We start from the raw sequence: 16,839 nt of genomic DNA on the forward strand, positions 1-16,839 counted from the left end.
GACTTCGGCAGTCTCCCATCAACACTTCAACCTGAAAGGCTACCTCCCTGCACACACTTGTATATAGCAGGGCGTACCACCGCCTGCCGTTTCCACTATAAGGACAGCGTTACAGCAAAACCACACAAACATTGACACATACTAAATGTACTCTTTGGAGACATGTTTGAAGCTCTTCAACAAAATTTAGGACACATTTGTTACGCTATACCTATATTTACTAGGCAAATGTCCCTAAAGGTATACATATTGCGTCAATTAAAATACATGGCCTGGTTTTACTTGGCGTAAGGTTGTGAGCAAATAGCATGTAGTACATAATGTACACTTGGGTAAAAAACACAAGTACAATTAGTGTATTTTCAAATATCACTCAATTTGGAATTCCCATTTTTGTACAAACCAGAATTTGCACTCAAATAGTTTGCGCCCCTTCGTTTTACCCAGCACTTGAAGTAGCAGGAGCGTTCATATTCCGCTCCACGTGTCTTAAAATTGCTTTAAAGCATTGATGGACATGTGTACAGCAACGACCTCTCCATATAGTCTTGTAATGTTTGCGTCATTGTGTTATGGTTAGATAGCTGAATAGTGGAAGTAAAGGTACTATACCTATGCACATTTATGCCCATGTGTAAGCATTGTTTCTTAACCCAAAATATTCTGCCCCCCCCCCCGCCTCTTTAGCCTTACCAGGTAACTTGGTCTGTTGGTTATGCAGGGTGTCAGTCTACGTGTTTCTGTAGCACCGGTAATTTACGGCGGTGCTTCTGACCCAGGCTCTTAAGCACCCAGGGCCACTATTACTTCTGGCATCGGTTTTGTCAAGCCTCAGAAAGGCTTGTGTGTGAGACACAGCAGCAGTGTACCCCGACGTTTGAAATTAAAATTACCATTATAAACTCCTAAAAAATAGATGTACACTTCGTTGCCAACGCAAGATTACCAACGTGTTACTTTGCCAAATCTTTCCTTCCATTCTTTTTTTATTTTTTAGCCATCATTGTGTGTTTAATCTTTGCCTTTATGTCATAGCAATTGGAAGCCAGTAGTATCTTTGCTTTGTGCCAATTAGAGACAGATTTCCCTGTAATGCACATTAAATGTAGAAAGAATGCCTACTCCTGTTCTAAGAACACTTACGTACCAGGCTGCACCACTGCTGTTCAATTATATATATAGACAATGTTTTATCTCAATGGTATTATGTGTTACAAGCTTATATCTGCCACGTTTAGACAGAGGCATATTTACTTTTTTAGCTTCCTTTTTTACTTTTGTGGCATCGCACCTGATTACCAGGGCTATACCTACTGGCTTTGCCAACGCTTGTGTTTCAAGAAGAGAGAAATCAACCGTCTGGGTTGTACTCTTAAAGTTTTTTTCAAGAAAGGGTGAATTCACAAAAGCTACTTGCGTGTCCAGATGTCCAGACTCCTTTCCTGAGTACAGAACCATAATGCAAGCAGTTTAAAACTGTGTGCACTCCAGAGGGCAGACATCCACAAGCTCAGCAGGCTGTGGAAGGCAGCAGCTTTCTTGCATTGAGGAAGGAGGGCATCTGCCCACACACGTCTTCTTTCAAGGGTGGGGAGGCGGGCAATGTATAAACGGTATAAAATGTCGGGAGTATTTCAAACCCCTGCCACCTTGGCAGACACAGCCCGCAGAAGACTCAAAACTAACCAGCTGACTAGCTGTGCATTTCCGACTTTGAGAATCTTCATGCTCATGAAACTAGTAAAGAGTTGGAATGAGAAGTAACAACACACCTTGGTCTGAGCAGCATTGAGGGCATCTGCAGGCACACCACGCAGACAGGATACCACATCTTCATTGGCGGTGAGAGCGCAGCCGACGTCACTGGCCACGAGTGACGCAAGTTCGCGGGCGCTCTTCTTGCTAATGACAGCCACAGGAGAAAAAGCAGATCCTCCCTAGATTGAAGAGACAGAATGAATGAATGAACTGGATTTGGTGATTATCATTGATTAAGATGAACTCTTTTTAAAGAATTTTCACCTCACATTTAATGAAACTTGATAAAGCATGGTGTGCAAAGGTCCCTCCATTCTGCCACTTTCTACTGGCTCACTTCACATACTATATGGTCTAGAGTTGGAGCCTCCAGCACATATTACTACAGTAAGGAAGCGCTAAGCTACCTTCGCATAGCCTTAATGCCTCCTTTCTGTAACAGGAAGCAGGGGTACAAGAACCAACACCCTGTGTGTAGTTGGGGTCGTAGGGCAAAGAACCGATTCACAAAAAGTGTTTGCCAAATGTAAATTGACTTTTTACAAATTAACCTATGTACTTACAGCTTTGTGCACAAAATCACCATTCGGAGCTGATCGCAGTTAGACCTACCTCTTCAATATTAATGAGGTAGGTCCTGAATTGAGAGTTACTCTGATTGGATGCCATCACAGGGATGGTGGCCTGCTGGGATCATCAAACCACCATGTCTGTGATAACATTTCAATACTTTTTTAAGTTCAGTCCATATACCTTGTAGGAAACGGGTCTACATTCAAGAAAAAATATACTTTTTTTAACAAAGTTTGCTTAAGAAAAGGCAGTGGTCTCCTGGATCATTGTCCTCTTCTGAACATAGTTTGTTTTTAACTTTCATAAAGGGAAACGGGTCCCCCTCCCTCTTTGCAAATGAGGTGTGGCTCAGCGGCCAGGGCGGCTGACTCCGGAACACCGGGGCTCACCTTAGCCCCAGGGGTGTCAGCCCCCACCGGGGCTGACACCTTAGCCCCATTACAATTAAAAAGAGTCACCGAAAATAATTCAAACCCCTGGTATGATGGTAGACTAAATGAAGACAGAAGAGCACTGAGAGCAATTGAAAGACAATGGAGAACAGCCCCATCCACTGCCCACCTCAAACTACTAAGATGCACCAGAAATGCCTACTACAGAAGGATTCGTCGCTCAAAAGCTGACTTCATAGGTGTACAACTAGACCAAGCCAAGAATCGCCCCAAAAAATCGTTCGAAATAATCAATACTCAGTCTAAGGGTGGCCCCCACTCCCCCCAAGCCAATCCAGATTCAATCCCCAACTGTGAGGATCTTGCCTCCTTTTTCACAACAAAGACTGACAAATTAAAGGCAGACCTACTTAATGATCTATCATCCATTACTGATACACACTCAATCCCCTCACGATCCTCACCAAGTACCCCGTTTATCGGTCCCATTATACATGACCTCAAGAACAATGCCTCCTGGACTATCTTCAACCTCTACAGCGAAGAAACTATCCTAAACACGCTCACCACTCTGAATCCTTCCAATCACTTCACAGACCCCCTTCCAGCATCCCACGCAAAGACCTTCATGCCACTGCTAGTGCCCCTGTGGACTAGAATCATAAATTCTTCTCTCTTGCAAGGAACCATCCCTGACATCCTCAAAGCTGGTCAGGTAACCCCCATCCTTAGGAAAGCCTCATCGGACCCATCAGACCTAAACAACTATCGCCCAATATCCAATATCTCAACCGTGGCCAAACTACTTGAAAAATGTGTCCACATGCAGCTTAGTAAGCATATAGACCACTTCAACCTGCTCGACCAATTCCAATCAGGCTTTCGATCAGGGCACAGTACCGAATCAGCCATGACCCACATAATTGATGACGCATTACAAATACTGGATCAAAACAAAGCATGCTTGCTTATCCTACTTGACCTCTCTTCAGCGTGCGACACTGTCAAACATGAAAATCTACTGAACCTCATGAAGCATAGAATGGGGCTATCCGGAACAGTGTTAAACTGGTTCACTTCCTTCCTCCAAAACAGAACACAAAGATTCAAGACCAACAAATCTTTATCCAACCCCACCCCAGTCACCTTGGGAGTACCCCAGGGCTCTTCCCTCTCCCCTACACTCTTCAACCTGTTTATGGAACCACTCACAGAGCTTCTCAGCCACGAAAATATCCAATACCACATGTACGCAGATGACACACAACTCTACATTAAGATCCAATCTCTCGACGACATCAAGTCCCTGAACTCATCGCTCCAAAAGACACAGACATGGCTAGCTAAGAATCATCTAAAGCTAAACACACTAAAAACAGAATTCCTCCTAATCGCTCCCCCCAACCAAACAACGACCATCCGTGAGTGGATGAAGCATCTAACTGCACTCGACGGTCAACCTTTCATCATTGACTCCGCTAAATCTCTAGGAATAACCCTGAATAATAAGCTAAATATGCAGAAGCACATCAGCGCTGCAACAAAAGGAGCAAACTTTCAGATCAACACGCTGAGAAAATTGAAACCCTTCATTCCCGCAATGGACTTCAAACAGGCGGTTCAATCCCTAGTAATTCCCAGAGTTGACTATGGGAGCGTCGCTCTCTGTGGTCTCCCCAAGGCAACGACCGCCCCTCTCAGAGCATCAATCAATACAGCCGCCAGACTCGTTACAGGCACTAAAAGAAACTGCCACATCTCCTCTGACCTACATGCCCTAAACTGGCTACCTCTTGAGGCCAGGATCCAGTTAAAAATCGCCTGTATGACTCATAAGGCACTACACCACAAAACCCCTATGTACCTAGCCGAAAAACTGGTATTATCAGGTGGTAACAGATCTACCAGGAGCTCTAACAAGCTTTTACTGAAACCGCAACGTTTCTCCAAGAAAAAAACGTACAATCGTACCTTCTCAGGAATGGCCCCCAGGATATGGAATGCCCTACCCCCAGAAACGAGACTCAATCCATCTACGGCTTTTTTCAAAAAAGAAGTGAAATCAATTCTCATGTCCAAATTTACTTGAACTATAGCTATCTGCATTTCTCTGTATCATGTACCTTGTATACACATAACTCTGTATTTTTATGTACACACCTTTTCCTATGTCAGATATGTGAAGCGCTCTGATACCCGCAAGGGTCTTGTCCGCGCTATACAAAACCGTCCAAATAAAGGTTCGATCCCCAGTGGCAGGTTAGCCCAGCACCATGTGACTCTGGCAATAGCTCGCTTAATCTTCCCGATGGCCCGCAGTGCCTTGACACCCTTGGGGATAATTGTTTGCGCTTTACAAATACTGGTATTATTATATTTTTACTATCTCCTTTAAGGAGTCAGTAACCAACCAATGCTTTGAGACTGAAATTGTGATCGCAAACCATTGACATATAGCATTCCGAAAAGCAATTTGGAAGGGATGGCATAAACACGCCCCTTCTAAATTGCAATTTATTATCCTTTTCGAAACCCATTTAACAAATTAGTAAGCTTGTACAGAATAGCAAAATTAGTTTAGAACCTTTTAAAAAAAGATTGAGCAGTAGTAAACTCTGTGATTTAGAACTCCTAAATGACTTTGTATATCTGGCCACTAGTCTACAATGAATATGTTCTGTGGTATATAGTTTTTCCATCAAGATTTCTAATATCTATCGTGCTATTGAAATACCATCTGACTGAGCACAGGAGTTACAAATATATACATACCGACTTTCAGTATACAGATTAAACATCTTTATTCATAATTTTATGTTATATTATAACATAAGTTATCATCTTTAGAAAAAAATCAAAAGTCCATTTATCCAGTTTTTCTAGAATTTGCAACTCCTAAACAACATTACAAGCATGAATATTTGTATTAACCAAATGTGCATCTCCACAGCATTCCAACTCCATTTAAAACCATGAAGGAGAAGGCTGTCCTTTGTCCTCTCCTCTACCTCGTGTGGGCTAGGTTAACTGTCCATTGGACGGCCTAAATATCCAACATCTAGGGATCTGACAGTCGGTGTATACCTCCCCTCTCTGGCAGGTCCTCCAAGGCCTTCCCATCCATTCTAAATGCCCTCTTGTAGGATGCTTATGATAATGCCCGTTCAGTTATATCTCTTTCCCAGAATATTCCAGTAGGACCTTGGCAGCCGAGCCAAAGAAAAGCTGTACAGCGCTTTGCCAGCACGGACCCCAATGTTGTAAATTTATAGCCAGTCCCACCCTTCTTGGGCCTTTAAAGAATCCCAAGCAGACAGTGTTGAACTGAGGTTAATCCCTGTCATCCACCATAATCCTATTACCTCTTCCTCCCAGTCCCTTCCAGTACTTTGCTGTAGTCCCACAATGCCAGGTCCTATGAATATATGAAGCTTGTCACCCACACCTCGGGCAGGCAGAGGGCCTTCTGGATATTGTTTCATGTTTTAATGGTGTTATTCATGTACAATGAAGTAAATTAAAGTATATTAACGTGAACCTTGTACCGAAGGATTTAGTATCAGATTTCAGGGTCCCTTAGATTTGGGAGACCTGCTTAAGCCCCATCTCAGTTCTAAAAGTAACTCAAGAGTATATGAAAGGCTAGGTGCTCTCCGATAGTCTGTCCAGATCTCCCTTGATGTTCTGGCTAGTTTAACATTTTGAAGAACTGCCTAGGTCTAACTCTGAACTCCTAGTGCACCTATGGAAAGAAAATATAAGCCTCTTGCAGTTTGAGATCTTCTAAAATGAGACACCTCCTGATACTGTCCACTGAGCAATAGACAAGTCTTGACTTGTATGTCTGAAAGGTTGTAGTACTCAGAAATCCAATGACCTGAGGAATGGCAGTCATCCAAGAACTCTCTTTCTTGCTGTCTCCCAGGCTCTTCCCGCCTGCCTCACAATATATAGATAGTGTCGGGGTATATCACCGCCCTTCAAATGTAGATCAGGCCCCTTGCTCTCCCTGGAACTGCTTTTGGGACCCCTGGCATCAGAGGTGGCAAAATCAGTGTAAAACACATGGGCGGCTGCACAGTCTTTGGTTTCTGTTAATTTTTCATTATACTACTAATTGTGTAATAAAAAAGAAGCACAGTTAGCTAGAAAAGGTCCTTTGGTGCAAGCTGAGATAATTAAAAGGTTTTAAAATGAATGTTGTGGGTGTGCTTGGAGGTGAGAGTGTGTTTACGCGAGCGAGAGCATGTGTATATGTGAGCATGTGTGTTTTGTTGCGAGTATGTGCGTCTGTGTAAGAATGTCTGTGAGTGAAAGTGAGTGAGAGTCACAGGTGAGTGCGAATGTGTGAGAAAGAATAAGGAGTGTAAAACAGTGTTATAGAATGTGAACGAGAATGGGGTGTAGTACTTGTGAGTCTGCCATTGTCCCTGCCACACTGAAGCAAAACCTTGTCTTACATAAGCATCCATTGAGGCAATTCTTGACATGATAGGCATCAATGACAAAATATTGACCCTGGCAGGAATTCTTGGCATAATGGGCACCCATGGTAAAATACTGGCAGGGGCACACTAAAGGTAATTATGGCATATGGGGCACCTGTGGACAAAACCTGGCATACTTGAGGAAATTCTTGTCAACTGGACATCTACGACAAAATGCTGGTACTATCATATTTGAGGTCATTCTTGGCACTAGAGAAGACAACCTGACATATGGGAGGATGGCAACCATGAAAACAATTAGCTTCTGACGTACGGAGGGAATCTATAAAATCAGGGTCATCTATGGCACACGGATGGCATAAATGTAAACATTCCAGCACAAGCATATTAGGGCCATCCATGGCACATGGGGCACACTTGACAGAATTTGGGCCCTGGCACAATGGAGATAATTTTTTATATATTGGGGGACCCATAGAACATTTTGAAAAAATGGGGTAAATTCCTAAAGAGTGTCAGGTTTCAATAGCTTGGAACACTATGAAACAAGTTGAATATATATATATTTTTTTTAAACTTTGTTTATTGAGATTTTACGTCGTGTCATTACATACACACAAAAAACAAAACCATAAGCAAAAGCAGGTGGCATTGCAGATCACAGGTCACAAGAGCATCTGAACCAGTGTAATCACAGGGGCCAAGTGAACAATCGTACACAGTAGAATATGAGTCTTAACGCATGTACATAGGGTAGGGACATCAGGCAAAAAGCCAAAACACATTATAATCACCTGGTATAGGTGTGGGGGTCCCCCAGGCAGAGTTTACCCATGCGCTGCACATCACCAACGGCGCAACCTCATCCCATAAATCTCGCATAAAGAGTACATAAGAACAATCCACATGACCTGGGAAAAACATAGGGGAGAGACCCAAAAGGGCCGCCCAGTGATGAGGGGGAAGAAAGGGGAAGAGAAAACACTGTATCCACCCCCATACGTCTACGGCAGCTCACCGTCCACCTTAAGCAGGATGTACGTCATGGGCGCTGGGATGCGGATCGGCAGCAGCCAGGGGAGGGGCGTCTGCTGTCAGAGCCCCTGGACACTGCAGTAAGTAACTTTGTAATGGTCCCCAGATGTTGGCAGGGCGGGACTGGGCAGGGAGTAATTCAGAGTATGTCAGTATCTGCTCCTGGCAGTAGACCAGGTCCGTGAGCCACTCCTTAAATTTCGGAGGCCGTCCCCGTCCCCACCGGCAAGCTATGCGCCGTTTCGCCAATAGGAGCGCAGTCGTAACAAATTTGCGACTCGCGCGCGGAATAGGTTTGGTATGCCCCAATAACGCCTGTACAGGATCAGGTGCAAGGGGCAGCTCTATCATTTGCGAAATGGCAGAGTACACGTGCGTCCAATAGGTCAGAATAGTGGGACATGCCCAGGATAAATGCAGGAAGTCCACCTGGGGGGCATGGCATCTCTCGCAATTATCCGAATCTTGCAGTTGGAATCTGTACTTGGTGACCGGAGTGCAGTAGAGACGGTGCAGGAATTTAAAATGGATGACACGGTGTCTACTGCTCGCAGAAATCTGTTCCGTCTGCGAACAACAGTATGCCCATCTATCATCCCCCAGCTCCAGTCCCAACTCCCGCTCCCACTCCCCACGAGCCCGAGAAATGTTGAGAGTAGCGTCAGAGCGAATGGCATTGTACAGTATCGAGACCAAATGGGAGGGTGAGGTGGCTTGTAGGATCCTGTGTAATGGAGCCATGGTGTCAGGCTCAGTCGGGAATGTCGGCAATATGGCCTTCATTCCATGCCTCAGTCTAATGTAGGTAAAGAGCTCCAGAGGGGTAGGCGTGTAACCTTCGAAGAAGTGTTCCCTGTCGCGAAAGAGCCCGCCGGAGAACAGATCTCCCCATCTTTGAATTCCTAGCTTGCGAATCAAATCGTGAAACAGTCTCTCTTGGAAAAGGGGAAGCTGCGGGTGATAGGCAATGGGGAGAAGGGGGGAGTACAGGAAGGAACTTCCCACTCGCCTTGACAGCTCCAGCCAAGCCCTCACCGTGCCCTGCAAGGCATTGTAACTGGTAGTGGTATGTGGGAGCACACTATGCAATAAACCAGGCAGGGGCAAGGGTGCCGCCAGCCAGTCCTCCGCAGCGAGCTGGGGCATAAAAGCGATCGGGTGGAACCAGTAGTACGCATAGTGCGCTTGGGCGCAATGATAGTACAGTTCCAGATCCGGTATATCGAAGCCTCCGCTCGAGTATGGAGAGGTCATCGTAGCCCACTTCAATCGAGGTCTCCTCCCGCCCCACACCAGCCGTATCAATTCTGAACGCAAACGAGTGAAAAAATGCCTGCTCGGGGGGAAGGGAATGTTCATAAACAAATACAGAAGCCGGGGAAGCACTACCATCTTAATCAGGGCTGCACGCCCAGCCATCGACAGAGGGAGCGTAATCCAGCGGTCGACACAAGAGGAGACATGCAGCAATGTCGTGCCATAATTTAACCGCATGAGCTCCTCCCTATCTCGAGAAATCTTAATGCCTAGGTACTTGACCTCGGAGTCACTCCATTCTATGGGATAGTCGAGCGAAAAGGTCTGTGAGCCATCAGTTAGATGGAAGATCTGGGACTTTGACCAGTTGATGTGCACGCCCGACATCTCCCCGTATGTCACGAATTGCCGGAGGATTGGGTTCAGGTTATTTTGAGGGTCCCGCACATACAGAGTAATGTCATCTGCATACAGCGACAGCAATATCTGTCGCTGCTCACAGAACAGTGCCCTGTCTCGATGGCGTTGTCGCAGCCGCGAGGCAAGAGGCTCAAGCGCCAGTGCAAATAAAAGTGGGGAGAGTGGGCACCCCTGCCTGGTCCCTCGGGAAATCCCGAAGGGCTCTGACGTCCTGCCATTGATTAAGACCCTGTCACACGGACTGCCATAAAGAATAGCTATCCATCCTAGGAACACCAGAGGAAAACCCATATGAGTCAGCACAGCTACCAGATAATCCCACTCCAAAGAGCCGAACGCTTTCGTAGCGTCCAAAAAAAACGCCACCATCTGTAGGCTGGGATCCACATTCTGCAAGGTCGCAAATAGCGTGCGCAAGTTGTGCGACGTCGCCCTTCCGGGTACAAAGCCCGATTGATTACGGGAGTACCAATCCCTCCATGAGGAGTGTCAAACGATTAGCCAGAGTTTTAGCAAGGATCTTTGCGTCACAGTTAAGGAGGGACAAGGGTCGATATGAGTCCGGGGAAGCCGCCGATTTACCCGGCTTCAGGAGGGAGGTAATTAGTGCCTCTCTCATAGATGGGCGAAGCTCCCCCAGCGTGTGGGCCTCGTCGAATACCACTTTTAAAATCGGAGCAAGGATATCAATGTAAGATTTATAGAACTCTATCGGGAATCCATCAAGGCCCGGGGCCTTCCCCGAGGCCATTTGCATTACAGCCTCCCGAATTTCGTCGATCCCAAGAGGAGCCATTAGGAACCGTCGTTGTCTGTCAGAAAGCCATCCCAATGTAATTTCACCCAAATATCGGTCCAGCTCCGGCGCGTGTGCATGAGTAGAGGAGTACAGGTCAGAATAATGGGTAACAAACGTTTGCATTATAGACCGGGTATCCCTGTGGAGTACCCCCGAAGTTCCCTGGATCTCACGGACATGGTTGTTGAATCGGGGCAGACGTATTGCCCAAGCCAGGAATTCTCCCGGCCGCTCCCCCTCCCCGTACCTGCGAGCCTGAAAGTGTTTCCCCCTAAACCGGACTTCTCGATCCGCAGTGTCTTTATAGTCAGACAATAGGTCTCGGAACCTGGCCTGCGCCTCAGCCTCAGTGTGAAACGTGGGGGCGGTCTCCAGGCTCCTAAGGTTAGCCTCCAGTTTACGAAGGGTGTTACGTAGGTCCCTGAGGACTCCCAACCCTTTCGAAATGCACAGCCCCCTAATTGTGGCCTTAAAGGCCTCCCAAACTACAGCAACACTGTCCACCGTTTCACCATTTCGTTGAAAGAAGCTCTCAATCTCCTGTGCAATTTCCGACCGAAAGACCTCATCTAGCAGGGCAGAAGGCTGCAATCTCCATGACATCGGAGAGCCAGCAAGGTCAACCAATTCCACACCCATCAGGACCGGGGCATGATCGGAGTACGTACGCGCAAGGTGTTTTACCCAGCATATCGTGGGAGCGAGTCCCGGGGAGACCAAGAGATAGTCCAATCTCGCCCACGTGGCGTGTGCGGCTGACCAGTGCGTGCCCTCTAAGGTCGCCGGGTGCCTCGAGCGCCATGCTTCCAGCAGATGACGCTCAGTAAGAAGGTCATGAACATATGCTTGCGAGCGAGAGTAATGTTGAGGGCCAGGGTTCGCCCTATCTTTCGTGGGATCAATAGCTACATTAAAATCCCCTCCCCATACTAAGTAAGTAGAGCCTATGCTTAAAATCTCCCTCCAGAGCGTCTGAAGGCAATTTGGATCATCAAAGTTGGGGCCATAGTAACACGCCAGAGTGAGTGTATCCACACCCATGCGTCCCCAGACAATACAATACATCCCCCCCTGTCTGCTCGTTCACCCAGGTGCACAAAGGGGGTGTGTTTTTTAATGAGAATTGCAACTCCTCGTGAGTAAGTGGAGTAGGAGGAGAAGGCACGATGTATGGCCCACCGCGATGCAAACAGCGATGGCCTGGAGGGGTCCAGGTGCGTCTCCTGAAGGAAAGCCACGCCTATGTGATGTCTATCCAGGTACGCCAGGATCTGTCTACGTTTTCTAGGGTCCCCCAAACCCCTCACATTCCAGGTCAGGAAATTAAGCTGCCCAGTAAAGTCCCTACGTACCTGCGGATCACCCATGGGGAACAACAATCCTCAGATGTAGCAACTCAGTGCCACCGCCGCCCCTAGAATGATGCGAAATAGACGATGCAAATACCACCACACACCAATTAACACTAACAAGCACAAACAATACCCAACTCCTCCCCCCTCCCCCCACCCACAGCAGCATCCCAATCATGCCATCTGAATAGTCCCCCTCCCCCTCCCCCCCACCCCAAAACCAAACCCTTCTATAGCCAGTGCCACAAGGGATTAACATTCAAACTGAAAGACAATGGGGTAATACCCTTTGGAGGTCAGTCTAGGTGGAGGCACTGTGTCCCCTTGAACCCTGGGAGCGCGCCCGGTCATAGTCCGAGCCCTCTCCAGGGACAAAGGGCGCCCAGCGAAGTAAAAAGTCCTGAGAGTCAAGTGCGCACTAAATGGATGCAGGGTTCTGGATACATCCCCTTACTAACAGCGCAGTCAGGCCGTCGAGTTCTCATAACATGGTCCGTGGCAGCATGCATCTGCACCAGCCCACCAACTATCGAATATCTGCCCCGGATGCGACAGGACGACAACTCGGCGCCGTCACTCCGAGGCCGGCGAGGATGGGCAGTCTGGTTCGCGCCTCCCGACCCGTTTCAGAAATTCCTCTGCTTGTTGGGGTTTAGTGCAGAAGAACTGTTTCCCTTGGTGGGTGATGCGCAAACGAGCTGGGTAGAGTAGCGCATAGTCAATTTGAGCAGCTCACAACTTTTGTTTGACCTGTACGAATTTCTTCCGCTCCTCCTGGACCACTGGAGTGAAGTCAGGAAATATGGTAAAGGCAGTGCCGTCGTATGATAGGGTCTTCTTCTCCCTCGCCGTCCGAAGTGCCACATCTCGGTCTCGGAAGTTCAGCAAGCGGGCGATGATAGGGCGGGGGGGGGGGCTCCCGGCGGTGGCCTCGGAGCCAGCGATCTGTGTGCCCTCTCAACAATGAACTGAGGAGATAGGGAGTCAACGCCCACCACCGCGCGCAGTAGACCCTCCACATAGTCCTCCATCTTGCCCGTGTGGGTCGACTCTGGTATGCCAAGTAAGCGAATATTATTTCTCCGACTACGCGCCTCCAACTCCTCATTCTTGGCCGCTATCACGTGGAGGACTTTGTCCATGCGCGCCACAGTGTCAGACAATTGGGACGTGCGATCCTCGGAATCAGAAATACGCCGTTCCGTCTCTGAGAGGCGTTCTCCATGACTGTCCACCTTGTGCACAATCGAGTCCATACGAGACTGCATTGAGTCCATTTTGTCCACTATGGTCGCTAGGCTTTGCCGCATATCCAGCAGTATGGACTTGACATCATCCCCCGGCTGGGCGTCCACCGGCGCCGGGCCCCCCGCACCGGCCTCCGGCTGGGACCTGGTGGCCTTTTTTGCCTCAAAGGTGAGGCGAGCCTGACGGCTGTCCGGCTTCCCCATAATGACACCGTCTAGTAGTTCACAGCAAGAGCAAGGATACAGCCGGATAGACCGGATCGCAGGGTAGACCACGAGGAAAAGGGGGGACCAAGGGGGGACGCGGCTCCGCAGGGGTAGAGGCAATCCACCAATCTGGACTCATGCACACGGTAACTCTTACAATAGCGCCATCCAGTCCCCTCCACCAGCGGCGAGCGGGCACGCCAGGGACAGGTCCCAGCACCAGGAACCGCCCGCGACCACTCGGGGCCGCCACACACTTCCACAACAGGCCGCTAACCACCAGGGCATCAGGGGCTCCCACTCTCCGGGCCACCAGTCGTCATGAACCAGCCAGGGGGGGCAGAGGGGCCCAAACCGGACCCCCCAGGTACTCACAGCAGCCGCGACCCTCCAACCAGGAGCCAGTCCGGTGAAAAAAGGCAGGCCCCGCCGTCCAGCGCCTCCGGGTCAACAGCGACCACCGCAGCTCCGCCGCAGCCTCAATACGATCTCTGGCGTGGGCCCCACAAGTCAGGAGGCGATGCAGGACAGGCCATGGGTCTCCGCCTCCAGCAATCAAGTCCTCCCGGGCCTCAAAGCCCCGTCGAGTCCGCCGATCACCAAGTTACACCAGGCGGGTAGGCAGACAGGTCACAGCGGGGGTAATCTGATCCCCACAGAGCAAGGCAGATGAGGCAGCGTCGCGCCACCGCAGAATCCAGAGGAGGGCCGGGGAAGTGACCGCCGCGGTCGTCGCGGCAGCCGGCAGCTCGCCTCCTCAATGTCCGTGCCCCCAGCAAGCTCTCAGTGCAGGCGCTGTCGCGGCCGCCGTAGCGGCACAGGGGGAGGGCACCAGCTGGGGCACACGAAGCCCACTGCAGTCACCACGCGGGGCGGCCGCCCGCGGTCCAAGCGCTGGAGGCGAGGCCCTCCGTCCACATGTGTAGCGCCGCCGTCGCGTAGCGGCAGCACCCCGGTCACGGCTCCAGGTGGATTCTCGCGCCAGCCGGCGCGGTCAGCAGCAGCCTCTCAGTCCGGCCCCGCAGAGTCCCCCAGGGTGATGTAAAGCACGGGCAGCAGCAGCGATGTCAGGTAAGTCACCAGGGTCCGTTTTTGTAGGAAATCACGACGCTCAGGCAGGATTTATGCAGGATTTCATTGCTGGGCTGCGGGAGCTTCACCCACAGGCAGCCTTCCGCTGTGCGCCACCTAGCGCCTCTAACAAGTTGAATATTTAATGAATGTTCATTCAAAGTCAAAGGTATTTTTGCAAATTTATGTGAAAATTGTGCTTTAGATACATTTCTTTTCAAACTTTTCTAGGGGACTGAAACCCCCTTGAAGATGTCTGGTTTACTCGCTCCACTTGCTAACTAAATTTTGGGGCACATATTATGTTAGTTATTGTGATGTCATCAAGCTTAAGGTCATGTGAAATGAGTTCCTGGAAAAATCAGGGTCAAGGGTCAGTCATATGATGTCACTCCCTGCAATATCATTAAGGTCAAAGGGTATGTGATGTCACTTCCACTGACCCAGGCATTTTGGTTAATCGATGTCCATGTGTGAGGTCTCCTTTTGTGAATATGTTAGTGCAGTAAATCCAGATATTTTCGTATGTAAGGCAGAAGTATACACATACATGGCTTTGTGACTCGTGACCCAGTTCATCAGAAAGTTAATTTGGCCTTTATGAAGCAACTCGGATGACAACTAAATCTGAAAGGCTACAATTTTAAGATTGTGCAACATCGGCTCCGTTTTCATTCAGCTGCCATACATACAGTGTGGCTCATTACAACATCCGCGCCGTAGAAATATCACTTCCCAGCAGCCAAATGTGTTGTGCAAATTATACGAACTGGGAAAATGTAGAACAGAGTTGATGTTCTCGGTGGTACTATGACAAGACCTTAAATGAGGCAAGCACGGACTGACTGGGCCCATGACACTCATACACTAGGGTGAGCATTACACCAAGAAGAAGACTATCCCTAACAAATCCCATAGGGCCATTGCAATGTTGGATGATTCTTATGCCAAAGTCAGCTATTGTCAAAGCTACATGCTGGTTGTTCTTTTGTCCCAAGCTGTCCACCCTCCTGTAGCACTGCAAGAACCCTCATGGTACTAATGTACACATCAGGGCGACTGGTATGGAGAACATATGAGGCTCAAACACATTATGAGATATTATTATCCCAGTGATCCGACGATTGCCGAGTTTTTTTTTTTTTTTTGAAAATTTTTATTGTGCAGAAAGAAGGTTACAAGCACGGGCCTACAACCACCTGGGCCGGCCGCTATTAGGTAAAAGTTCAAACAGTGCAAACACATTGACTGGCCCACCGGGGCTCCGCACCCTACAGAAGATCAGACTGCACATAAAGGAAATCAGGATACACCCTTTTAACATAAATAACAACTTAAAACAAAAGCGAGGCAAGAAAACATGAGATGGGCGTCGGGCCACAGCAGGGGCACTTCCATACCCGACCACCCGATGGCAGTCAAGAAGAAGGGGAACTAAGAGGTAGGGGGGGGGGGGAGAAACGGGAATACCAAATCTATACTCAGATGTGCCAGATAAGTAAGGAACCATCAAGGATCAGGGGGACAAGGCTACCTCAGACGTTTCCACCAGGGGGGGAGCACAAATACTTCCACGATACACATTCCACTGCCCCCAAATTCTGCTCCAAGCCCCGGGTTTACCACGAGCCACATACACAGTCTTTTCCCTGAACATGCACCAGTCCATGTTCTTCTTCCAGACAGACACGGTGGGGGGCCGCTGCGAACCCCAAAGCTGCGCTATGTCCCTCTTTGCTATCATGTTCCCCAGGGCCGCCCACCGAGTCTGGGCCGCGGTATAGTCATTGGGCTCCCACACATTCAGAACACAACGACGCACCTCCGGCAACAGCGTGACCCCGGTGACTCGCCTCATAACCTCATGCACCTGACGCCAGTATTCCACCACCTCGCGGCACTCCCACAGGATGTGGAGAAAGGTGGCACTGTGCCCACAGCCACGCTTACAGAGCCCGTCCTCAGAAAACCCCATCGAGACCAATCGGGGACCCGTCACGTAAACGCGATGGAGGATCTTAAGCTGGACCAAACGGAGACGGGCCGGGATGGCAACCTCCTTAGGAGATGACAGCGCGGACTGCCAGTCCTCGTCGTCCAACTCAACCCCATCCCCCGTCCATGCCTCCCGTAGACGCACCAAGAGGTCAGCCCGATTATTTATCAATTTTTTATAGATCAAAGAGCTAGTACTATCGGGATCGTGACCGTCGAGTATGCGGTCCTCGAGGGGCGAAGAAACAGGGACCGTGGACCCTTCCCCAAAAACCGAGAGCAGGG

The 16,839-nt window shown here is 49.0% G+C and overlaps 1 protein-coding gene across 1 annotated transcript in view; it reads right to left on the minus strand.

The window, feature by feature from the left end:
- TG (thyroglobulin) overlaps nucleotides 1-16,839 on the minus strand; it is a 660,241-nt gene that overhangs the window by 84,422 nt on the left and 558,980 nt on the right. Inside the window, exon 42 of the mRNA XM_085604890.1 lies at nucleotides 1,773-1,937. Within this exon, the coding sequence (XP_085461016.1) occupies nucleotides 1,773-1,937 (165 nt within the window). The remainder of the gene's footprint in view (nucleotides 1-1,772; nucleotides 1,938-16,839) is intronic.

This window comes from Triturus cristatus, chromosome 5_1 (assembly GCF_964204655.1).
Source record: "Triturus cristatus chromosome 5_1, aTriCri1.1, whole genome shotgun sequence".
NCBI lineage: Eukaryota > Metazoa > Chordata > Amphibia > Caudata > Salamandridae > Triturus > Triturus cristatus.